General features: G+C 48.7%; 2 protein-coding genes across 4 annotated transcripts in view; one reads left to right on the forward strand and one right to left on the reverse strand.

Moving 5' to 3' along the window:
• The window catches only part of aimp1a (aminoacyl tRNA synthetase complex interacting multifunctional protein 1a), a 72,806-nt gene extending 71,190 nt beyond the window's left edge, over window positions 1-1,616 (reverse strand). Inside the window, exon 1 of the mRNA XM_038792707.1 lies at window positions 1,478-1,616. Within this exon, the coding sequence (XP_038648635.1) occupies window positions 1,478-1,479 (2 nt within the window). The 5' untranslated portion in view covers window positions 1,480-1,616. The remainder of the gene's footprint in view (window positions 1-1,477) is intronic.
• Window positions 1,617-1,792: 176 nt separating this feature from the next.
• tbck (TBC1 domain containing kinase) overlaps window positions 1,793-25,525 on the forward strand; it is a 224,598-nt gene continuing 200,865 nt past the window's right edge. For 2 of the 3 annotated variants that reach the window (XM_038792700.1, XM_038792702.1), the window contains exons 1-3: window positions 1,793-1,869; window positions 12,738-12,959; window positions 19,113-19,185. In XM_038792700.1, the coding sequence (XP_038648628.1) occupies window positions 12,767-12,959; window positions 19,113-19,185 (266 nt within the window). In that variant the 5' untranslated portion in view covers window positions 1,793-1,869; window positions 12,738-12,766. The other variant, XM_038792701.1, reaches the window with a different exon arrangement.

Below are 25,525 nucleotides of genomic sequence, written 5' to 3' on the forward strand. Positions count from 1 at the left end.
AGGGTCAGTGGGGGATGGGGGGGTCAGTGGAGGATGGGAGGGGTCAGTGGGGGATGGGGGGATGGGGGGGTCTGTGGGGGATGGGGGGTCTGTGGGGGATGGGGGGTCTGTGGGGGGGTCAGTGGGGGATGGGTCAGCGGGGATGGGGGGGTCAGTGGGATGGGGGGGGTCAGTGGGGGAGGGGTGGTCAGTGGGGGATGGGGGGTCAGTGTGGGGGATGGGGGGGTCAGTGTGGGGGATGGGGGGTCAGTGTGGGGGATGGGGGGGTCAGTGGGGGATGGGGGGGGTCAGTGTGGGGGATGGGGGGTCAGTGGGGGATGGGGGGTCAGTGGGGGATGGGGGGGTCAGTGGGGGATGGGGGGGGTCAGTGGGGGATGGGGGGGTCAGTGGGGGATGGGGGTCAGTGGGGATGGGGGGGTCAGTGGGGGATGGGGGTCAGTGGGTGATGGGGGGGTCAGTGGGGGATGGGGGGTCAGTGGGGGATGGGGGGGGTCAGTGGGGGATGGGGGGGTCAGTGGGGGATGGGGGGGGTCAGTGGGGGATGGGGGGGGTCAGTGGGGGATGGGGGGGGTCAGTGGGGGATGGGGGGGTCAGTGGGGGATGGGGGGGTCAGTGGGGGATGGGGGGGTCAGTGGGGGATGGGGGGGGTCAGTGGGGGATGGGGGGGGTCAGTGGGGGATGGGGGGGGTCAGTGGGGGATGGGGGGGGGTCAGTGGGGGGTGGGGGGGGTCAGTGGGGGGTGGGGGGGGTCAGTGGGGGATGGGGGGGGTCAGTGGGGGATGGGGGGGGGTCAGTGGGGGATGGGGGGGGTCAGTGGGGGATGGGGGGGTCAGTGGGGGATGGGGATGGTCAGTGGGGGATGGGGGATCAGTGGGGGATGGGGGGTCAGTGGGGGATGGGGGGGTCAGTGGGGGATGGGGGGGGTCAGTGGGGGATGGGGGGGGTCAGTGGGGGATGGGGGGGGTCAGTGGGGATGGGGGGGTCAGTGGGGGATGGGGGGGGTCAGTGGGGGATGGGGGGGGTCAGTGGGGGATGGGGGGGGTCAGTGGGGGATGGGGGGGGGTCAGTGGGGGATGGGGGGGGGTCAGTGGGGGATGGGGGGGGTCAGTGGGGGATGGGGGGGGGTCAGTGGGGGATGGGGGGGGGTCAGTGGGGGATGGGGGGGGGGTCAGTGGGGGATGGGGGGGGTCAGTGGGGGATGGGGGGGGGGTCAGTGGGGGATGGGGGGGGGGTCAGTGGGGGATGGGGGGGGGTCAGTGGGGGATGGGGGGGTCAGTGATTTTCGAATGTGTTCTGGAAAATCGCGAGCAGGAACCGTCTCCTCCCCATCCCCCAGCACATGGTAACTGTCCGCAAACCCCGAGGCTTCCTACAATAACACCCCGCCCGCCCCCAGTTACCCTGCCGTTTCTATGGGGAATAACCAGTGGCCATTTCCCCCTCGATCCCCCCGAAAAGCCGCCGATCTCAGACTCACATCAAAACCCAACCGTCCACCGGCCGCAGGACCCAGGCACCACTGTCTGCAGCCCGCCTGTCTGTACCCAACACTGTCAGCCCCGGCTCAAGGCCTCAAACCTCCTCAACTACACCGGGACCCAAAAAGCATAAAAACACCCTCCATCGAAAAAATAAAATGATCGTCTTTGGGAGTGTCAATTGTACAAAAGCCGCCTTGAGGCAGGTGTGTGGGTAGTGGAATCAAGGCGAGGGGGCCTGACTGGCTCTGTCGTCGCGTCCGCGCAGTGCAGTGTTGGGGATGTAGTTCATCCTTCCCAGACCGCCCATTGATCTGAAATAGGAGCTGGACTATAATTCCCGGCATGCATCGGTCAATGGCGACGCCAGGTTGCTGAAAGGAGACAAGCGGTAAGGAGCTGATGTGTTGCTGAGGGATGAGATTCAGTCGTTGTAATCTGTCGAGGAGCAGTTTGCAGTTGTTTCCACCGGCCTCTTCGCTCTAACTACTTAATGGTGCCGCATTTTGTTTCTGAAGGACTTGTAGGGCACGCTGGGGAACGTTTGGTTAGGTTCGGGAGGCTGCACAAGTGCAGGTTGTTGCAAATTCCTTGTGATATTGCACTCTTTATCCATAGAACCCCGATAGTGCAAAAGGAGACCATTTGGCCCATTATGTCTGCACCAACCCTCCGAAAGAGCACGCCCATCTAACGCCGCCCCCCCCCCCCCCCGTGACGCCGGCCCGTCTCCCCCCCCCATGACGCCGGCCCCGTTCTCCCCCCCCCCCCCCCCCCCCCCCCCCCCCCCACCCCCCCTTGTTGTCCTTACCTGGTCTGACTCCAGATCCACGGTAATGTGGTTGACTCTTAAATGCTGGCCCAGCATCCCATGAATGAATACAAAAAAAGTAAATACAATCCTAACGGCTTCAATCTCTCCTCATACATCCGTCCGGCCATCCCAGGAATCGATCTGTAAACCTTTGCTGCACTCCCTCTATTGCAAGAGCATCCTTCTTCAGATAAGGAGACCAAAAGTGCACACAATATTCTAGGTGTGGTCTTGCCAAATCCCTGTATAATTGTAGAAAGGCATCCCTGCTCCCATACTCTAATACCCCTGCTATAAAGGCCAACTTCCTATTTGCCTTCTTCACTGCATATTGCACCTGCCCGCCATTTGGAAAAAGACCCATTTATTGCTGCTCTTTGTTTCCTGTCTGCTAAGCACTTTTCTATCCATCTGAATACACTCCAATCCCACGTGCTTTAATTTTACACGTTAATCTCTCATGTGGGACTTTGTTGGAAGCCGTCTGAAGGTCCGAATAATTTGGTAACATGATTTTGCTTTCGTAAATCCATGCTGACTTGCTCCGACCCTGGTACTGTTTTCCAAGTGCTCTGCAATTAAATTTTATAATGGACTCCAGCATTTTCCCCACTACCGACGTCGGGCTGACTGGTGTATAATTCGCAGATTTCTCTCTCACTCCCCTTTTTAAAAATATATTTTCATTCTCCTTTTTCACATTTTCTCCCAAATTTACACCCACCAACAATAATCGGTAACAAATGCAATGTCAATCCCCACATCAGTAACAATCCCATCCTCCCACCAAACCCCAGACATTAGCCCGCATGTTAACCTAAACAAATAACAAAAAGGAATCCCCCGTAGTCACCATTAACACATACAGTCAGTCCCACCTCCTCCCAACCCCCCCCCCCCCGCCCCATATGTCCAATGTAATCCAATTCTCGAAAGTACGTAATGAATAATGTCCATGAATTGTAGAACCCCTGCATCCTTCCCCTCAGTTCAAATTTGACCGTCTCAAATTCCAGCAGGTCCCCCCGCCATGCCAGGGCACAGGGTGGAGAGGTTGCTCTCCATCCCAACAGGATCCGCCTTTGGGCGATCAACGAGGCGAAGGCTACAACATCTGCCTCTGCACTCGTTTCCAACCCCAGCTGGTCCGATACCCCTAATATGGCCTCCCGAGGGCCCCGTTCCAGTTTCACATGCACCACTTTAGAGATTACTCTAAAAACCTCCATCCAGTAATCCACCAGCTTTGGACAGAACCAAAAATATATGAACGTGGTTTGCCCCCCCCCCCCCCGGGCAATGATCACACATCTTCTACCCCCTCAAAGAGCTGGTTCCTCCTCGCCCTTGTGAGGTGCACTCCTTATACCACCATCAGCAGTATCAGCCCCCAACCCCTTTCTCCAGTCCCTCTGTCGCAGCACCTCCTCCAGCAATGTGGAGGCCAGCTCCACCGGGAAGTTCTGTATCTCTTTTCTGGCAAATTCTCGAACCTGCATGTACCTAAACATTTCCCCCGCACGAGCCCATACTTCGCTCCCAGCTCCTTCAATCCTACAAACCGACCCCCAAGAAACAAATCTTTTAGTGTCCTAATTGCTTTCTCCTCCCATCGCCAAAAATTTCCATCACACTACCCTGGCTCAAATCTACCGTTCCCCCGAATTGGCATTTCCCTGACCCTGCCCCCAACCCGAAGTGCTGGCGAAACTGCCTCCAAATTCTCAACGAATCTATTACTACCGAACTCCCTGAGTTATTCCCCGGGGCCGTCGGGAGCGGCGCTGTTGCAAGTACCTCTAATCCCGACCCCCTACACAAACTCGCCTCTATTCTGACCCACTGGGAGTCAACCCCTTTGACTGTCTCCCTTTTTAAATAGGGATGTTACGCTAGCTACCCTCCAATCTGTAGGAAGTGTTCCAGAATCTATAGAATCTTGGAAGATGACCACAATGCATCTACTATTTCTCGGGCCACTTCCTTAAGTACTGTGGGATGTAGATTATCAGACCCTGGTAATTTATCGGCCCTCAATGTCCCCAACACCATTTCCCTATTAATACTGATTTCCTTCAGTTCCTCCCTCTCACAAAGCCCTATGTCTCCAACATTTCTGGTACATTATTTGTGTCCTTTGTGAAGACAGAACTAAAATATGTATTTAGTTGGCCAGTCATTGCTTTCTTCCCCATTATAAATTCCCCTGTTTTTGATTGTCAGGCTGGCATTTGTCTTCACCAATCTTTTTTTCTTCACATACCTTTAGAAACATTTACAGTCAGTTTTTATGTTCCCTGCAAGCTTGCTCTTGCACTCCATTTCTCCCATCTTAATCAATCCCTTTGTCCTCGTTTTATGAATTCTAAACTGCTCCCAATCCTCAGGTCAACTGTTTCTTTCGCCAATTTGTATGCCTCATCCTTGGATCTAATGCTGCTATCTCTAATGTGTTCTGTTTTGGGGCTCCACGATGAGTTTGCACCTGTTACCCTGATGTCAATGACAGGAATCTGAGTGAGCGACATTGGAATACACTAGTTTACTGGTTTGGAATTCTCCACTTAGATGTGACTATTGGGCATCTTGCAGTGTTTCTCACTAAACTGTGCCAAGTGATGCTGAATAAATTTACTGAGATAACACCATCTGGTATCAGAATCATCATAGAATCCACACAGTGCAGAAGGATTTAGCCCATCAAGTCTGCACCGACTCTCTGAAAGAGCAAATCTACCTAGGGCCACTCCCCAGCCCTATCCCTGTAACCTCACCTAACCTGCACATCCCTGGACACTAAGGGACAATTTAGCATGGCCAGTCCACCTAACTTGCACATCTTTGGACTGTGGGAGGAAACCGGAGCACCCGGAGGAAACCAACCCAGATACGGGGAGAATGTGCAAACTGCACACCCAGTCACCCAAAGCCGGAATTGAACCTGGGTCCCTAACGGTGTGAGTCAGCAGTGTTAACCACTGTGCTCCATGCTGCCCAGGGAAGATATGCCAATATAGATATATTGGGAAATTAATGTATGATATTTTCTCAATTGAATTGACAGCTTAGTGGGACGTACCACACTGATTAGGTACAGTTCTGGTTCTCACCTACATCAATGATTTTGAGAAGGACATCCATTTACAGGCAAAACAATTGATATGAAAAGCTAACGGAGCCAAAATGGCAGCTTGTTTTCAGCAGCGAACTGGAAATGTTACTGAGTGGATAGAAGGTGAATGTTTTATGAATTGCGTCTGAAATTGGTGATGATAAAAGTTTACATTTATACAGTGCTTCTCATATGGTAAATATGAAGAGTGCATTATTGAATATAAACCATGGACGGGGGAGTCATTGGTTGGAACAATGCCTTGATTTAAATATAGAACATTTAAAGAGGCTTTTGATATTTCGATTGGAGCTTGTGAAATGGAAGGACTTTGGACAGGCGGTTCCAGATGATGGGAACATCGGGGCTGAAGGAACAGGTGGCACCTGAAAATAATGAACTGGGGAGAGTTGGTGCAAGAAGTTGGTCCGAGTCCCAGAAGCAGAGGGTAAATGGAAAGACCTTTAGTTGAAGTAGGTCACATAGGTAGAGTGGGATCAGATGATAAGAATTGGGATCTTATAATGGATCTATTACACTACAGGAGGGCAGTGAAGCTTTGTGAAGATGAGAATGGGGCTGCAGGTTTTTGTGCAAGAAAAGGATGTGGACATTAGCAACAATAACTTGCGTTTATATAGTGCCTTTAAAGTTATCAAACATCCCCAAAATGCTTCACTGGAGCATTATCAAACAAAGCCACTTAGCCACGTAAGATAAAGCCACCAAGCTAGTGAAATTGAACCTCCAGAGTCCTGCCAAATCTCGGTCCACATGCACCCCTTGATACCTAAAGTGAGATGCTGCCAAACGAAATGGCAGCCCCCCCCGCTCCCACTCCCAGAGAAGAGACCATAAAGTACTCACTCACTTTTCCTCAGATTCAATTTATACCCTGAAAACGTTCCAAATCTCTGAAGCAAATCCATTATCATAGAATTTACAGTGCAGAAGGAGGCCATTCGGCCCATCGAGTCTGCACCGGCTCTTGGAAAGAGCACCCTACCCAAGCCCACACCTCCACCCTATCCCCCTAACCCAGTAACCCCACCCAACACTAAGGGCAATTTTGGACACTAAGAGCAATTTATCATGGCCAATTCACCTAACCTGCACATCTTTGGACTGTGGGAGGAAACCGGAGCACCCGGAGGAAACCCACGCACACATGGGGAGAACGTGCAGACTCCAGACCCAAGCCGGAATCGAACCTGGGACCCTGGAGCTCTGAAGCAATTGTGCTATCCACAATGCTACCGTGCTGCCCCAAGGTATCCCCACGCAGGTGCTCGGCTCTGAAATATACAACAAGTTATCCGCATACAAGGGCACCTATGTTCCATTCTGTCCTCCCCCACTATCCCCTTCCACAACCCCGAGCTCCTCAGCGCAATGGCCAAGGGCTCTATAGCCAATGCGAACAGAAGTGGGGACTTAGAGCATCCCTGTCTTGTTCCCCAGTGCAATGCAAAATACCCTGATTTATTTTTAATCGTTGCTCCTGCGTTCTCTCCTGCACCCTTCATTGAACCAGGGTTGATCTCCTGGCTTGGTGGGAATGGTAGAGTGGGGATATGGTGGGCCATGAGGTTGCAGATTGACTGCAATTCTGCTGCTGCGGATTGCCCACAGCGCCTCATGGATGCCCAGTCTTGAGTTGCTAGATCTGTTCGAAGTCTACCCCATTTACCACGGTGGTAGTGCCACGCAACACGATGGAGGGTATCTTCAATGTGAAGACGGGACTTTGTCCCCACAAGGACTGTGCGGTGGTCACTTCTACCGATAATGTCATGGACAGATGTATCTGCAGCAGGAGGGTTGGTGAGGATTAGGTCAAATATGTTTTTCCCTCTTGTTGGTTCCCTCACCACCTGCTGCAGTCCCAGTCTCGCAGTTATGTCCTTTAGGACCTGGCCAGCTCGGCCTGTGGTGGTACTACCGAACCATTCTTGGGGATGGACATTGGAAGTCCCCCACCTAGAGCATATTCTGGCCCTTGCCACCCTCAGTGCTTCCTCCAAGTGGTGTTCATCATGGCGGAGTATTGATTCATCAGCTGATGGTGGCCAGTATATGATAATCAGCAAGAGGTTTCCTTGCCCATGTTTTAACGTGAAGCCATGAGACTTCCTGGAGCCCAGAGCCGATGTTGAGGACTCCCAGGGCCACTCCCTCCTGACTGTATACCATTGTGCCACCACCTCTGCAGGGTCTGTCCTGTGAGACAGGACATACCCAGGAATGGTAATCGTGCTGTCTGTTGTATTAATAATATTTGTGCGCACGCTCGCTATCGGCTCCTTCTACAACAGTTGCACCCATGCCACAAACTTTGGCCCAATCCCAAATTTTTCCAACACCACCAAAAACACCACCCTATCAACTGCCGACTCCACATTTAACGCCATCACTACCCCCCATCTCCCTTCCCTCTGCCGAGGAAGCACTCCATTCAACAGCCTCCTCGCATTCGAGAACAGGTGTCTGCCCTTTACGAACCTCGCCTGATCCTCCCCAATCACCCTCGGAAGGCATCCCTCCAACCTTAACGCTGGCAGCTTTGCCAATATCCTGGCATCTATGTTCAGTAGAGATGTGGGCCTGTTGGACCCACACTCCACCGGATCCTTATCCTTCTTAAGTATCAACGAGAATGAGGCCTGGCCCGTCGTTTATGGCAAAATCCCCCTGTCGTCGCATCCTTGAATATTTTCACCACTTTATAAAATTCGACCGGGATCTCATCCGACCCCGCCACCTTCCCTGCTTGTATCCTCCCGATTACCACCTTCGCCTCCTCTACCCCCATCAGCTCCTCCAGCTCTGACCTCTCCACCTCACCGAGCCTCGGGCAGTCTTAACACACCCAGGAACTCCCTCATCTCCCGCTCATCCTCTGGCGGCTCCGACTTATACAAGTCTCTATAAAGCTCCTCAAACTAACTCCCCCGCCTTGTCCTGAACCATCTCCCTTGCCGTGGCCTCCCTCCAGAGCTGACCTGCTTTTACAACCTGCCTTCTCCCCATACTCCAAGACAGTTGCCCTCGCTCTTCTCAACTGAAGCACTGATTTCCCCATGGACAATAGGTCAAACTCCTTTTTCTCTGTCAGGAGTCCTGGACCCCGCGTACCTCCCGTCTACCTCCAAAACTCTGCTACCAACTGTAGGCATTACTCCCTCTTCTCCCTATCCATCTTGGCCTTACCCCCCCCCCCCCCCCCCCCCCACCCCCCCAACCACCACCTTCAAAGCCTCTAAAACCACTGGAGACCTCCCCCATGCAAGTGAACCCATATACTCCTCAATCTTGTTACAGAAGCTCCAATCCACCAATAATCCCACATCCAACCTCCACCCCGGCCTCTGGGTTGCTCCCTTCTCCAATACCACGTCAACCAATGTGGAGCGTGATCCGGGATCACAATTGCTGAGTGCTCTGCCCTCTTAACGCCAGCCAACAGCCCCTTCCCCACCACAGAAAGCCAATCCTTGAGAACAGCTTGTGCACTGGGAAGAAAAACGAATACTGGCTACTCATATCACATGAAAGTATTTTTTAAAAAGATGGAATTAGGCTGTCTTGGCGATGGTAAGAATGTGTGACCCAGAAACTCATCTCTGGTTCAAAGGTAACTAATGTTCAGCCTTAGTCAGCTGCCAGAGAGAGGGATGGAGTGGCTGGCTAGGAAACGGATTTGTGGCACGAATCAAAGACAATGGCATTGTTCTAGTTAGTCCAGAGGCCAGGACAGGTATAGCGAAATTGGGCATGTAATGCTGTACGTTTTAATGATGTCTCGAGACAACATGTATCTAAGAAATGGGAAGTAGGCAAGGATAGACCTTTGGGGGGGGCTCCAGAAATAAAGGTTCTGGAGGCAGGAAGAGAAGCCATTGCATGTGATTATCTGGCCATGACTGGGTAGGTAAGATAGGAACCAGACAAGTGCATGCCCACCCAGTTGGATAACAGTGGAGAGGTGTTGGGGACAGATAGTGTGGTTAACCCTGTCAAAGGCTGCAGACTAGTGAAGGAGGACAAAGGGGATAGTTTACCTTTTGTCACAGTCACATCGGATGTAATTTGTGACTTTGATAAGAGCTGTTTCAGAACTATGAGAGTGGCAGAGACCCGATTTAGACGGGTTCAAACATGGAGTTCCAGGGAAGCGGTTTGGCAGGTGACAACGCATCCAAGAACCTGGGAGCAAATGGGAGGTTGGAGGATGGGGCAGTTATTGGGAGGAACTCTATTTTGTGATAACAAGCAGGCCAACAAGAAGAGAATTCAAGTTTCATAATTTCAATGATGAAACAATGGATTAGGTTTGCAGTCGGAATTGGAGACGGTGAGCTCGGAGGGGCAGAGACTGATGCTGTTTGGAGTTGAAAGAAGGCAGACTTGTTGACAGGACAGATTTATGGAAAAAAAAGTCAGCTTGGATTTATGCTGAGGTTTTCTCTCTGGGCCCAGCTTGTTAAGGGAGTTAAGCTCAAGTCTGAAATGTGACCCAATTCTGATTATAAAAAGTCACAGACCTGAGATGTTAACTCTCTTTCTTTCCCCACAGGTGCTGCCAGACCTGCAAAATAATTCCAGCACTTTGTTTTTATTAATAAAGTGTACTCTTTTGTTTATATATAAATTGAAATATAAATCTGGCATTGTTCCTTTTATTCCCTGCAGGCAGAACATTTGACTGTTTTTCTTGTACAATAACCAATATTACTGAATAATAGCAATCATGTCAGACTACTTAAATCCTGGTTTATAAAAGCCGAACCTTTGCGTGCAAAAACATTGGACGTTTGCCACAGCAGGAATGATATCTGCTTTGCAATAAAGAATTAGAGACATTTTGATGGAAAATAAAGTAGGAAGGAACCATAAACCTCTCAGGGTGAACTAGCTCTGTTGATAGAGAGGAGGCAAATGTGCTTCCCTTATCAAGAATCGTTTGTTTCGCAAAAGATTCTTGGCAACCTTTTGGCACGGTAGCACAGCGGTTAGCACTGTTGCTTCACAGCTTCAGGGTCCCAGGTTCGATTCCCGGCTTGGGTCACTGTCTGTGCGGAGTCCGCACCTTCTCCCTGTGTCTGCGTGGGTTTTCTCCTGGTGCTCCGGTTTCCTCCCACAAGTCCTGAAAGACGTGCTGTTAGGTAATTTGTACATTCTGAATTCTCCCTCTGTGTACCCGAACAGGCGCCGGAATGTGGCGACGAGGAGCTTTTCACAGTAACTTCATTGCAGTGTTAATGTAAGCCTACTTGTAACAATAATAAGATTATAATTATTATTATTAACTATTCTGGTCCCACTTGGACAGGCAATGGCTTTGCTGTACCTGCTTAATTGAACCCTTTGATCAGAACTACTTTTCATCGGCTCGGCCTGTTTCATTTGGCAGAATGAGAATATGGAGATGGCTGTATTTTTGATTTTATTACTGAATGGTAATCGATGTTAAGACGATACCTGTGGTAGGCAGGACCGAAAACCTACGCCATAGTCTCTGTCATTTCTTCAGGACACCCCAGAGTGCTGTAGCGCTGTTGGATTAATGTGTAGTCATTACAGTTGCTACATTAAACAGTGACCACATTTCAGAAGTACTTAATTGGCCATTTGGATGCCCTGAGGTCATAAAAATCGCCATGTAAATTCATCTCTTTCCAATATGGAAAAGTGAGGCAGCTAATTCACACACAGCAAGATCTCACAAACAGGAATCGCCAGATTATCTTATCTTGGCGATGCGGTTTTAGGGATGAATGTTAGGGCAAACTCCCCTGCTCTTCTTCGAATAGTACCACAAAAAGTCGTAACATCGACCTGAAGTGGAGTGTGACCCAGGGCTTTCTGGCTGCTGGGTCAGAGTACAGGGCCAAGTTAGCATCGTGGCTGTACAAAAAGGTGTGAAACATTCTGGAGCTCTTGGCAGCCCATATCACTGATACCAATCATCAATGTTAACTATCCCTTGGAAGAGCCACTAGCATAGAATCAGGGCAGTGTCTATTGTTGTCTAACGGTGGCAAAAGTGCTTTCAACACGCTTGATAACGCCACTAGGACATTTAGGAAAAAAATACTGAAAACAAAGGTCCTGCATTCCATGGTTAAAGTTAAAATGTGAGGGGCAGCACAGTGGTGCAGTGCGTTAGCCCTGCTGCCTCACGGTGCCGAGGTCCCAGGTTCGATCCCGGCTCTGGGTTACTGCTGTGTGGATTTTGCACATTCTCCCCATGTCTGCATGGGTTTCGCCCCCCCACAACCCAAATATGTGCAAGGTAGGTGGACTGAACACGCTACATTGCCCCTTTAATTGGAAAAAAATTACTTGGGTACACTACACTTATTTTTAAAAAGTTATAAAATGTTAATGATTTTTAGTGCGTAGATTCTTCCCGAACTTTAATGTGTTTCTCCGAAAGTATTTTTTTCCAAATAAAACATGCAATCTCATCTCAGTCTGGTTTCTATGCATCAAGTTGAACCATTTTAAGTTTTTGTACAACATTTTTTAAACACAGGTTTATAAAGAGACCAACAAATAAATATGGTGATACAAAATGCGACAGCCGTCTACTTTAGTGAATCCTTCCATTACGTTAAAAAAAACTTTCAGCAGCATTTATTAAATGATTCACTTGTTCCTTCAAATGTAAATTACAAATGTGTTAACATTGTAATTGGGGACATAGGAACAGGACCATTTCGACCCTGAAAAACGCTCCACTATTCAGTTAGATTTTTGCTCATTTCTACCTGCCTTTGTGTCCTAGCCCTCGATATCCTTTGATAACATGAAGCTATTAATCTCTGTCTTGAAACTTCTGATTGACCTAGCATCTATAAGCTGAGTGAGTTCCAGATTTTTACTTGCCACCCTTTGTCTTAGCTTGTTTTGAAGCATGTTAATTTCATTTTGCGATAATGATGTTCTGGTAATATACTGGGGATGTATATAAGGGGCTGGTTTAGCACAGTGGGATAAACAGCTGGCGTGTAATGCAGAACAATGCCAGCAGCACGGGTTCAATTCCCGTGCCGGCCTCCCCGAACAGATGCCAGACGGTGGCGACTAGGGGCTTTTCACAGTAACTTCATTGAAGCCTACTCGTGATAAGCGATTATTATTATTATTATTATTATACTGATCACAATTTGGCTGGACAAAAAAAACCATCGGTCTAATTTATTAATTTGCCCCAAGGGGGTTTGCCTCACTGAGAAGGTTTTGCAGATCTTCAACTACTTGAGTAACTTAATATGGCAGCTTTTAATCCTATCTGAGTTTCTTGTGTATTTCTTGTTTTTCTGCTCAGACTTGCAATGAAGCTGAATCGAGAGTAAAATGTTTCCCTTGAAAGACGCCCAGCTTGGCGCCTTCACTTTTTTCGCTTCAGCACTTCCACACGATGTTTGTGGCAGCAACGGGCTTCCACTCACCCCCAACTCCATCAGGATTCTCGGGCGATTCCAAATCCTCAAAGCCATCTCGCATCCCAGGCTCTGTCAGTATGTGGACATATCGCGTGGCAAACACGGTGAGTTCTCTTTCCTGTGCAGTGCATTCAGTGTAGATCTCCATCACATTTATATCATGACCTCTAAGACGGTCAGGGGCAGATGAAACAAAGGGACAGCATGTGATGCAATCAATTCTCTGGTGGTTTTGATAAATATTCTCCAAATCCATGGGAGAGACCTCTTTTATGTTTCTTTTTGCAAGACTGTTCATGACTAGTTCTTGGGATATTTGGAAAATGCTTAGTGTCTATCACATTTTCCTGCCTTCTGTTAAATGTCCTTTTAATATGGTAAATAAGCTTTTTAAGGGTGCACATGAACAGACTTATCAATGTTTACTCTTCTGTCTCTGATGTCCTGAATGCTTGACCACACTTGATCTCTCTACATCTACTTTGGTCTTCAGTGCAGAAGGAGGCCTATCATCCCATCGAGTCTGCACCGGCCCTCTGAAAGAGCAGCCTACCTACTCCCATCTCCCTTGCCCCATCATTGCAACCCCACTCAACCTGCACATTTTTTAGATACGAACGGGCAATTTAGCACGACCAAGCCACCTAACCTGCGTATCCTGGGACTGTGGGAGGAAGCCGGGGCACCCGGAGGAAACCCACACAGACATGGGGAAAATGTGCAAACTCCACATAAACAGTCACTCAAGGCTGGAATTGGACCCGAGCCCCTGGTGCTGAGGCAGCAATGCTAACCCGCTGTCTGCCCTTAGCACCATTAGTTTCTCTAATGCCCCATCTCCAGAATGATGATGGTATTTAATTCCTTCCCCGTAATCTTTATTGGATATTCGAAGTATCTTCCACCGTAAAGACTGATGCCAAATATCAATTTAACCTCTCTGCCATTTCCTTGATTCTAAAGACATTTCAAAGAGAGCATGGGGGGTGTTGAGCCAATTATCCTGTTATTATAACGCTATTGCCAATAATGGCTTGTATTTAATCCAATGAGCAAATGATTTGACATGTGGTAAGCATTAGCTGAGAAATGCAATATTTCTGATTCTACAAGGCCATGAAAGCAAAGTTGGCCAAGTGGATGCCATGATTGCAGGTGCCAAACCACGAAGACAAAGAATTTGATCGATGGATTAATTTCCACCCTGTGACGAGGAGAGGAGAAGGATCTAAAGGGGTCTACATTTGTGTTCAGCATCTGTTTGTGCTTAAACATCGCTGTCTTCTAAAGCAATCTGATGATGGCTCTCCTTGCCACCCATTTCTTAACCCTTCCCTGGTGGCTCGGTAGGCAAGGAGAATTCCCAGTATCGTTGTTTAAGCTACAGAGATCCCCATTTCACTCCATTGTTTGTGCCAAGTTACCTGGTTTCAACTCAGCCAGCAGGTGAGGAAGTTGCCTAAATGTCCTTGAGCGAGATCAGTTAATTCAGCCTCCTGGTCATTGACTTGTGACTTTGGATGGAACGTGTTAGTGTGGTGGCATTGAATGAAGAATTAGCAGCAAGAGTGGGCCATTTTGCCCCTTTAGCCTGTTCCACCATTCAATAAGATCATGTCTGACCTGATCTCAGCTTCAACACTTTCCTGTCTGCTCCCCCCTCCCAACCCTCGGCTCCCTTATCAATTAAACATCTGCCTAATTGAACCTTGGTTATAGTCAATGACCCAGTCTCCAAGTTCTCTGGGAAAGAGAATCTCGCACACTAACAACCCTCTGGGAGAGAAAATCTCACCTCAATCAATGGGAAACTCCTGACTTTTAAAAATTATGTCCCCCAGTTCCCACAAGGGAAACCACCCTCTCAGCACGCACACTATCTGTTACATTCTCAATGTGCCACAAAGAGAAAAGGTATGGAGGTGCAGCACAATTGGGTGTCTTCTATTTAGGAGACGTTGCTCATATATACTGGAACTAAAGCCCCTGCAGAAGCTCTGCTGATGTCACTACAGATCATGTGGCGTTCCACCAGCAGGGATGTTTTACTTAAATACATCACACCCCTCCCCTTCACTTTAGTGCCAAGCACAATTGTTCTTGATGTATAAACAACAGACCCAATTAATTTAATAATCTTTATTGTCACAAGTAGGCTTACATTAACACCGCAATGAAGTTACTGTGAAAAGCCCCTAGTCGCCACATTCCGGCGCCTGTTCGGGTACACAGAGGGAGAATTCACAATTGTACAGCTTTGTAATAGTCCCTCAGGTGGACGTCTATTTCTTTTGAGTGGTGCTCTACGTTCTACTCGAGACTTTTGAAGTGTCTTCTTTTTCTTCTGTTGGTAATACGCCTGTGGAGTTACTTCAGTGTCCATCTCCATTGGTGTTGAAGATTCTTCAGAATCTGAATTTGTCTCTTGTGTTTGGCCTCTGTTCAGAAGTATCACTGCTTAGATTTTCTGATGGAAATACTTCTTGGGAGGTTTTCAGCGATTTCACTTGGTGGGGCTGGTGGTTGGTCAGTATAACACCAGCAAACTCTCTCGTCATCCGCCTGTACGGTGTATGATATTGGGCCTGTTTTTGCTAGGATAATAGCAGGTACCCATTTCTCATTTATTGTGTTGCTTCCTGCTCGTACTCGCTCATCTCGAGTGAATACTTTCTTTTTAGCGTTTTATTCCCATCTTGCAATCTGTGCTTGTTGTTGTCACTTTATAATCTCTCAAGTATCGGATAGCACCAATAGGTCAAATGTTGTTCTTGGCTTTCTTATGAAAAGCAGCGTTGCTGGTGAACTCTGTCGTTGTGTGTGCATGGTGTTTCGATAAGACATCAAGAAGTTATTTACTCGTCTTGACAATTTACCTTGGCCTTTTGATGTTTTGATTGAGTGTTTAAGTGACGATAGAATCACTCGGCCAATCCATTTTTTGAGGTTGGTACGGAGCCGACTTTATGTGCTGTATGCAATTTCCTGTTAAGTAGCCCTCAAACTCCTTGGAAGTGAAACAGGTTCCATCGTAACTTGCGATTTGCTCCGGTCTACCAAATCCTGCAGATATTTCACCCCAACTTCTCAATAGTTTGTTCTGTCGTCGTGGATTTCATAATCACCGCATCCGGCCATTCAGAGTGTGTATCCACAATCACTCGGAACATGTGTCCCTCCACTGGATCAGCATAGTCCATGTGTGTATCCTCTGCCGTGTGTCAGCCATTCTCCTGGGTATAAGGGTTGCGGTGGTGGAGTGTCTGTAGTTTTGCACAGGATTGACATTGCCCCACTTTCTCTTCAATTTGAACACCTAACCCTGGCCATTAAAAAATAACCGTGTGCCAGTTCCTTCATCCCCATCACATCAGGATGTTCCTCAGGTAGTTGGTCAAGGATTTTATTCCTCGAGCACGGAGAAATAATCACTAGGATTTCCCATAATAAAACTCCATTCTGATCTGTCACCTCAAGTCTTCGTGTGATGTACAGCTTGAGGTCTGGATTTTTACGATGAACGTCTTGTCTCCGTTTCTTTTTGGACCATGTTGATGACTTTCCTCATCACTGGATCGGTTCTTGTGTATCTCTGTACATGAGATGAAGTCGCAGGTATATTATCCACGTGTGAGAGATACAGGGCGTCGACAAATTTTTGAAAAGCTCTTAATTTGTAACTGCAATCTTGACAAAGCATCAACATTTGCAAGTTGCTCCCATTTACGATATTCAGTGTTGCACGTGTGAGCCGATAATATCAAAGACCATCTCTATAACCTACCAGCTACTCGAGAAGGAATACCTTAATGCGGCCTGAAGATTGTCGCCAAGGTTCGGTGATCTGTCAAGAGAGTAAAATGATGTCCACAAAGGGAGTGGTGAAACCTTCTTGCTCCGAAAATGAATAGTAAGGTGCCGTCACTCTCTGACTACCGCGGTGGAACTGAAACCTTTCCGCAATTATAAGTGGTCTTGGTGAGAAATGCCCTTCTAGAATCTTCATTTTCGCCATTTTGTATGCTTGCTCCCAAGGTCAATACTTCTTTCAATCTTCCTCCCTTATGTTTCTTTATTATGTATGAAACAAGAGGTCTCCGAATCCACAATGCAAAATAGAAATGTTTTTTCTTTTGCTTGCACTGTAGTTTGTCTAATTCAAGCAATATCTTGCATAGAATCGGAAAGACTTTTGAATCCCCATTCCTCCAGCTTGTTTCAGTTCACGCACTCGGCCCCTGCAGCTACGAATCTACTCACTTCCAATGGCAAGCAAGTTTTTGAAACGTTGGTTCTGCTTACTAATGGCTGTGCTTTGTTTTGTTTCTTCCAAACCTTTCTGCACTGGCAGCTTTTCCTTCCATTGACGTTTGAGCAGTCACTTTTCTTGTCAACAATTTTTCTGCCTCACCAGTTTTCTCTTCCTTTAATCCTCATCGCCAGTTTTCTCTTTTGTTACCTTCTCAATGTGCTGCAAAGAGAGGGTATAGAGCTGCCGCACATTTGGGTTTCTTCCAAACATGATGCAAGGTTTATTCAGCAGATGTTGTTCATACCGTGGAGAACTAAAGCTCGTGCGGACGCTCTGCTCGTTTCACTACAGATCTGGTGTCATTCCATCAGCAGGGATGTATAATCTAAATACATAACACTATCAAATTTTCTCCCAAATCTGGCGGCACAATAGCACAGTGGTTAGCAGTGTTGCTTCACAGCACCAGGATGCATGGTTCAATTCCCAGCTTGGGTCATTGTCTGCAGAGTCTGCAAATTCTCTCCATGTCTGCGTGGGCTTCCTCCGAGTGCCCCGGTTTCCTCCCAAGTTCCCGAAAGATGTGTTGTTAGGTAATTTCAACATTCTGAATTCTCCCGCCATGTACCCCAACGGGTGCCGGAATGTGGTGTGTGGGGGATTTTCACAGTAACTTCATTGCAGTGTTAATGTAAGCCTACTTGTGACAAAGATTATTATTATTATTCTTATTATTATTATAGATCTTGTATGTTTCAATCAGATCACCTCTCATTCTTCTCAATTCCAGTGGATTTGGGTGAAACCTGCTCAACCCTGCTTCATGAGCTAACCCCTTCATCACATGAATCATTCAAGTGAACTTTCGCTGAACTGCTTTGAATACAATAAGAAAGGTCGCCACAGGTGGATACAGATGCTGTCTAAGTAACGTCCTGTATTGCTGTAGCAACACTTTCCAACTCGATTTGCCTTGTAATAGACACCAACATTCCATTTGCCTTCATAATCACTTAATTACACTTGCATACTAGCTTTTTGTGATTGATGCACCAGGGCACCCAGGTCCCTCTACCCTCACCCCGTCCCCGATGAAGATCAAAGGCAGCAGATGCATGGGAACTCCACCACGTACCATCCTGATTTGAAGCCGTATAGCCGTTCCTTCACTGTCGCCGGGGCAAAGTTCTGATCTCCCTAACAGCATCTGCCGTGATGAACTGCAGTGAGTCAAGAAGATAGTTCATCACCACCATCTGACAGGGCAATTAGGGGTGAGCAACCCGTTGTGGCCTTGCCACCGATGTCCACCTTCCCTATGAACAACATCTTTTAAAATAATTATTCCCACCTGTTCGTCATCCCCTTCCCTATCTTGAGCAGCACCCCAACCCCCCCCCCCCCCCACCCCCCCCCCCCCCTCCCCCCCCCCCCCCCCCCCCCCCCCCCCCCCCCCCCCCCCAAACATGTTCGACCATGAACAATGATCACTTGGACAAGAAGTCCTTCCCCACATGGAACAAAATGAATCGGGACCTTCAGGAAAGATGTGGTGGAAAGAGTGAGGAAGCTGAAGTGTGGGAGAACACCCAAGGTTTTTCTTCTTTTATGCTGTGTTCACGCGTGTCCCGTTCCTTTTTTGCTTTGTTGTACAAGTGATGCCCAACACGGATCCATGCAAACGTCTGCGTTTGTAACATGGGTTAATTCCGTTTCCTGAATCGATGTTTATCCCATTATAATCTGTACATGCACAAGGTGGGGATGTGTTTTTTAATAATATGTCAGACACCGACACAGAATGGACATCATCAACTCCACTTTTACTCTTCCTCTGGCATTTCGTTATTGTTCATTTCTTGTTACTGAATAACAATACATCAAAATCAAATTAACCGCGGCTTGGCATCATGAAGACATTTTTTTAAAATGATTGATTTAACAACTTGGCAATGATTTCCACAAATATGTTTTAACATTTTGAGGACATGTTGTTCTTGTACAGAAAGACTGGTGGTTGTCACTGAGCATTATGAGAGAAGTCTAGAAGATCTATTGAAGGAAAGAAAGCCTATCAGGTAACACTTATAACTTGGCTACTGCTTACTACTTAACTGGAAACATTCTCCCATTGCACCCGCTAGGATCCATTGTCAAATTAATATTCCTGAGTGACCCTTCAGAAAAATCTGTGACTAACTTTTATTGACTAGTTTTGTATTCAGTGGACCCTTTGTTTGAACCAATTGGAATACATTGGCCAGAAATGTAGCCAGTCAGCATTCAGCCCATTGAACTTCCCAGAGCGATTGCATTGGAAATTACTGCACATGGATGATCTTAACAGCACAATGGTCCTCTGCATGGCACCTTGGATCTGCGTGACAAAGGCCGCTAACTGCATATCTTAACCCATCAAATTAAAACATTGGTAATGGAGCAGCTTAGAATTTGAACCAGGAAGTGAAGTTAGATAATCGAATTCATTGTCAAATCGAGTTGAGAAATGGAAATAAAGAGAGGGAAAGTATGATTGGACGAAGAGAGAAAGCTGAACAGGGTAAGGAATGAAACTCCACATGTGTTGGAAACATTTTTTTCTTTTTCTTTTTTCTTTTTATAAATTGAGTACCCAATTGTTACTTTTTTTCCAATTAAGGGGCAATTTAGCGTGGCCAATCCATCTAACCTGCACATCTTTGGGTTGTGGGGGCGAAAGCCACGCAAACACGGGGAGAATGTGCAAACTCCACACGGACAGTGACCCAGAGCCGGGATCGAACCTGGGACCGCGGCGCCGTGAGGCTGCAGTGCTTTTTTTTTATATAAACACATTTTATTCCAACTTGTATCAAAGTAGGTTACAGCAGTGATTCTCAAACTATCTGATGTGGTGGACCGGCAGTTTTTTTTTTCAATGTGCCAGGGACCGGCAGTCTCCCGTGGCATTGAATATCACTACTGTCTCTTTCTTTTCTGGAAACATTCCAAGTACGCGTACCACACTTTGAGTAGCACTGGGTTACAGCACAAAAACACCCGGGAAACATTCTTCCCATCAATCAACTATACACTTTGTACAGGTTTCCCCCCATTTTCACCCCCCCCGTGACAAACAGCTCCTCAAACACGGTCACAAACATCCCCCACCGTTTCTCAAACTCCCCTGCTGAGCCCTTAACTCGTACTTTATCTTCTCTAACTGCAGGAAGTCATACAGGTCACCCAACCATGCTGCTACCCCCGGGGCGATGACGACCGCCACTCCAGCAAAATTTGTCGCCGTGTAATCAGAGAGGTGAAGGCCAAGACATCGGCCTTCCTCCTCTCCATGAGCTCCGGCTTCTCTGAAACCTCAAATATCGCCACCAAAGGGTCCGGGTCCGCTCCCCCCTCCACTATCCTGGCTAAGACCACAAACACTCACATCCAGGATCTTCCCAATTATTCACAACCCCAAAACGTGTGCATGATTCGCTGGTCCCCGCCCACATCTCTCAGACTAATCTGCTACCCCCTAAAAGAACCCACTAATTCTCGCCCGAGTCATATGCACCCTGTTCATCACCTTAAACTGTATCAAGCTCAGCCTTGCACAAGAGGAGGTCCTGTTTACCCTTTCCAGTACCTCACTCCATACTCCCCAGTTGATCTCCATTCCCAACTCCGCTTCCCATTTCTCCTTGATCTTCACCACCCGCTCGCCTCCCTGCTCCCTCAGCCACTTATATATGTCCCCAATTCTTCCCTCCCCTTCCACATCCAGAAGCAGCAGTCGCTCCAGCAGGGTGTAACCCGGAAATCTAGGGAACCCCTTCCAGACCTTTCGTGCAAAGCCCCTAACCTGTAGATACCTGAACTTGCTACCTCTCGGCAGCTCTATCCTCTCCCTTAGCTCCTCCAGACTGGCGAACTCTTCCTCCAAATACAAATCCCTCACCTTGACCAGCCCCACTTCCCTCCACCTCCTGTATACACTATCCATCCCTCCCCGGCTCAAACCCATGATTCTCGCACAGCGGCGTTAGCACCAACATCCCTTCCAGCCGAAAATGCTTCCTCAGCTGATTCCTTATCTTCATCGTGGACTGCACCACTGGGCTCCCTGAATTCCCATCGGAGCCATTGGCAATGCTGCTGTCACCATAGCCCTCAAGCTAGACCCCTTACAAGATTCCTCCTCCATCCTAACCCACTCTACCCCTTCTTCTTCCCACCACCGCCACACCTTGTCCACATTTCCTTCCTCTGTAGCAGGGTTTCCCCACCCTCGGCACCTTCCACGCCCACACAAAGTCAGAGATGATTGTGTCCAATTTCTGAAGAGGCCTTTGGTATAAAGATCAGGAGAGCCTGAAAGATAAAGAAGAAACTCGGCAGAATATAAATTTTCACCACTTGGACACTCCCCGCCAACGTTAAGTGCAGTGTATCCCACCTCTTAAGATGCTCCCCGCCCTCCTCCACCAGCTTCGTTAAGTTCCACTTATGGCGCCCCGTCCATTCCCTCGCTACCGTGAATGGCATCCCCTTAAATTAGCCCACTGTGCCAGCTCATTCACAGGGAATACCTCGCTTTTTCCTCCATTCAGCTTGTATCCCGAGAGCCCTCCAAACCTCCCCAACAGGCTCATAATCCTTCCCATACTCTCCAACGGATCCGAAACATACAGCAAGAGGTCATCGGCATCGAGCGACACCCGATGCTCCCTCCATCCCCTCATTATCCTCTGTTGACCCCCTGAGAGCCATCGCCCATGGCTCTATGGCCAGCGCAAGCAGCAGCGGTGACAGCGGGCACCCCTGCCTCGTACCCCTGTGTCAGTCAAAGGTTCGTGAGCTCATATCATTCGTCCTCACCCTCGCTCTTGGCGCCACATACAGCAACCGCACCCATGCAACAAATCTCGGCCCAAACCTTCCCAAAACTTCGAAGAAGTACCGCCACTCCACCCAATCAAATGCTTTCTCCGCGTCCATGGACACCACCACCTCCAGTACCAGAGCTCTCGACGGATTCATCAGCACATTCAACAGCCGTCTCATATTACTCGCGAGCTGCCTGACCTTCACGAAGCCTGTTTGATCTTCTGCAACCACCCCCAAGACACAATCCTGCATCCTGCCCGCCAAAACTTAGCCAATACTTTCACATCCATGTTCAATAATGATATGGGTCTATACGACCCACATTCCACAGGATCCTTCCCTTTTTTTGGGATTAGTGTGATTACTGCCTGCTTCATCAACTCCGGCAACTCCCCCTTCTCCAGTGCTTCATTAAACGCCCCTAACAGATGAGGTGCCAGGTCCGCCGCAAATTCCTTATAAAATTCTGCCGGGTACCCATCCGGCCCAGGGGCCTTCCCCGACTTCATATCCCTGATACTATCCAGCACCTCCCTCAGCCCCAGGGGCTCCTCCAACGCCTGCCTCTTTGCTTCCTCCACCTGGGCAAATTCCAGCTCGTCCAGAAACCACCCCATGTCCCCCTCCTCTCCTGTATCTGCCTGATAAAGTCCCTGGTAATACTCTCTAAATGCCTCATTTATCTTGCCTGGCTCTGACACCACATCCACAGCACCAGTCCGGTCTTCAATATTTCCCTGGACGCAGCCTGCCTCCACAGCTGGTGCGCCAGCATGCGGCTCGCCTTCTCCCCATACTCGTATTGCACCCCTCTTGCCCTATGCAGTTGCCCTACCGCCCTTCCCGTTGTTAACCTGTCAAATTGCCCCAGCAACTTTTTCCTCCTCGCCAATCCCTCCACGGTGGGCGCCCTCGAATATTCCTGTCCCCCTCCACTATCTCACTCACTAGACGGTCATGTTCCGCCCTCCTTTCCTTATTTGCACGAACCGTAAATTAGATCATTTCTCCCCAGACCACTGCCTTCAGTGCTTCCAAAAAAAATGCCCGCCGACACCTCCCCATTCTGAATTGAACTCCACATAATCCCTAATCGCCAACCGCACCTTATCACAAAAACCTCCATCCGCCAACAACCCCGAGTCAAACCTCCACCTCGGCCTCTGCTCTCGTCCCGTACTGAACCGAATATCCAGTCAGTGGGGTGCCTGGTACGAGATAACTACCCTGCATACTCTGCCCCTCCACCCCAACCAAAATCTCCCGACTCACTACAAAGAATACATATTATAGACGTGTGAAAAGAAGGAATATTCCCTTCCCCCTGGGTTCTGAAAGCGCCATGGATCCATCATACCCATCCTCTCCATAAACCCCCCCCCCCCCAGCTCCCTTACCAATCGTACTCTACCCATCAACCTGGGGCTCGATCTATCCACCCTCGGCTCCAGGGCACAGTTAAAATCTCCTCCCATGATCAACTGGTACATGGCCAAATCCGGGATTGCTGCTAGCAACCCCCTCATAAAACCCTCATCATCCCAATTTGGGGCATACACATTTACCAACACTACTGGTGCCCCTTCTAATACCCCACTCATATTCACATATCTCCCACCTGAATCCTTCACCTTCTTCGCATGCACAAATCCCATTTTATTTTTTTTGGGCTCATTAAAATCGCCCCACCCCTTCCTTAACCTAACCTGGTCCTTCACACGGAGGTGTGTCTCCTGCAAAAAGACAACCCCCGCTTTCAAGCTCCTGAGGTGCGCGAACACCCACGACCTTTTAGCCGGCCCATTCAGCCCCCGGACATTCCATGTTACCAACCTTACCGGAGGCTTGCGCCTTCAATTCCCTCTAACGTCCGTCATCTTCACCACTTAACTCCTGCCCTTTTAATTCCATTCTGTACCTAGCCCATACCAGATGGCCCCTTTCTTCGCCTTTTACCATGTCATCTCTCACCCCCTGCCGTGTCGCAGAAATCCCCCCACCCCCCAATTCCCCTTTCCCTCCCCCTCCCAGCCACCCCTCTTGGCCTTCTCCCCCACCACCTCATTTCCGTTCACCAGTATAACCTGCTAGCACAGCTGCACCTGTCCAAAGGCACATTCTAATGACCGCCCCGCCCACTCCTCAGCTCAAAGAAGTCCTCTTGCTGGCCTTGCCCTCCCCCACCCAAACAAGGACCTCTCCTGAACTCCAGGTAGCCTTCTCCAAAAGCAAACAAACAGATGTTAAACACAAACCGTCCCATAAAACAGGAATGGTATGGGAACATCCATCCCCGCATAAACTTTTCACCCCTACAACTCCTTACAATCCCAACATTGAACAGAACCCCCCCCCCCTCACAAAAAAAGGCAACGATCCCTACACTCACTCCAAAAATGCTCCCGACCATTACATAGTGCCAGCACCCCAGTTCCCAAGCATTGTCCACTCAGTTCTCCCCCAGTTTATGCTCCTTAATTAAATCTTTGGCTGCTTCTGAAATGATACTCCCGGCCTCCGAACGTCACCCATAATTTCGCCGTGTCAAGCACCCCAAACCTGATCTGCCGCCGGTACAGCACCGCCTTGGCCTTGTTAAAACCTGCCTGCCAATTTGCCAAATCGGCTCCGATGTCTTGATAAATCCAGACGTTATGTCCCTCCCAGTCGCAGCTACGCTTCTCCCTGGCCCACCGTAGAATTTTCTCTTTCTCCACAAATTTATGGAGTCTCACGATCACTGCCCATGGCGGCTCCCCAGCTCTAGGCTTTTGCCTCAGAGAACTATGCGCTCGATCCACTTGAGGTGCCATATCCATTGCCTCCGGTGCATCCTGCCGCCAGTCCTGCCAGAATCCTGGAGACGTACCTCGTGGTACTCTCACCTTCCACTCCTTCAGACAGGCCCACTATTCGCAGGTTCTGTCTTCTCGAGGTATTCTCCTGCTCCTCAACCTTTGCCTTCAGCGTTTTACAAAGGTCTCCTAGGAGCCCCACCTCCGCCTCCAGAGCCACCACATGATCACTGTGGTCCGAGATCACTCCTTCAATCTCCCGAGTCTGTGACCCTTGCACCTCCAAACACCTCTCCATCTGCTCCGAAGTACCTTTCAGGGGTGCCACAGCTTCTGCAATGGCCTTTGCATGATCCTCATGCATTTCTTTCCTCTGTTTATGGAATTCCTCCTTGATAAAAGTCATCAGTTCCTGTATCTGGGGCTAACAGCTTGCCCCTCCCCCGCCTGCATGCTGGAAGAGACTGTATGTGAAGCACAAGACTGTTTCAACTTTCCAGCCAAACCTCTCGCTGTTTTCTGCCGGGTCCGGTGATCAGACGACATACCGTTCCAGGTGTAAACTACTCCTCTAACATTCACCTAGGCCTTTTCATCAAAATTCCACCCGGATCTGGGTAAAAAGAGCCCTTTTCTGTGACTTGGTCACAAGCAGAAGTTAGGCTGCAGTGCTAACCGCTGCGCCAACGTGCTGCCAAAATAATTATACACGCTGGACAGGCTGTTGGACAGTAATTAAGGTTTACCACACTGC

This window comes from Scyliorhinus canicula, chromosome 3 (assembly GCF_902713615.1).
Source record: "Scyliorhinus canicula chromosome 3, sScyCan1.1, whole genome shotgun sequence".
In the NCBI taxonomy this organism is placed as follows: Eukaryota; Metazoa; Chordata; class Chondrichthyes; order Carcharhiniformes; family Scyliorhinidae; genus Scyliorhinus; species Scyliorhinus canicula.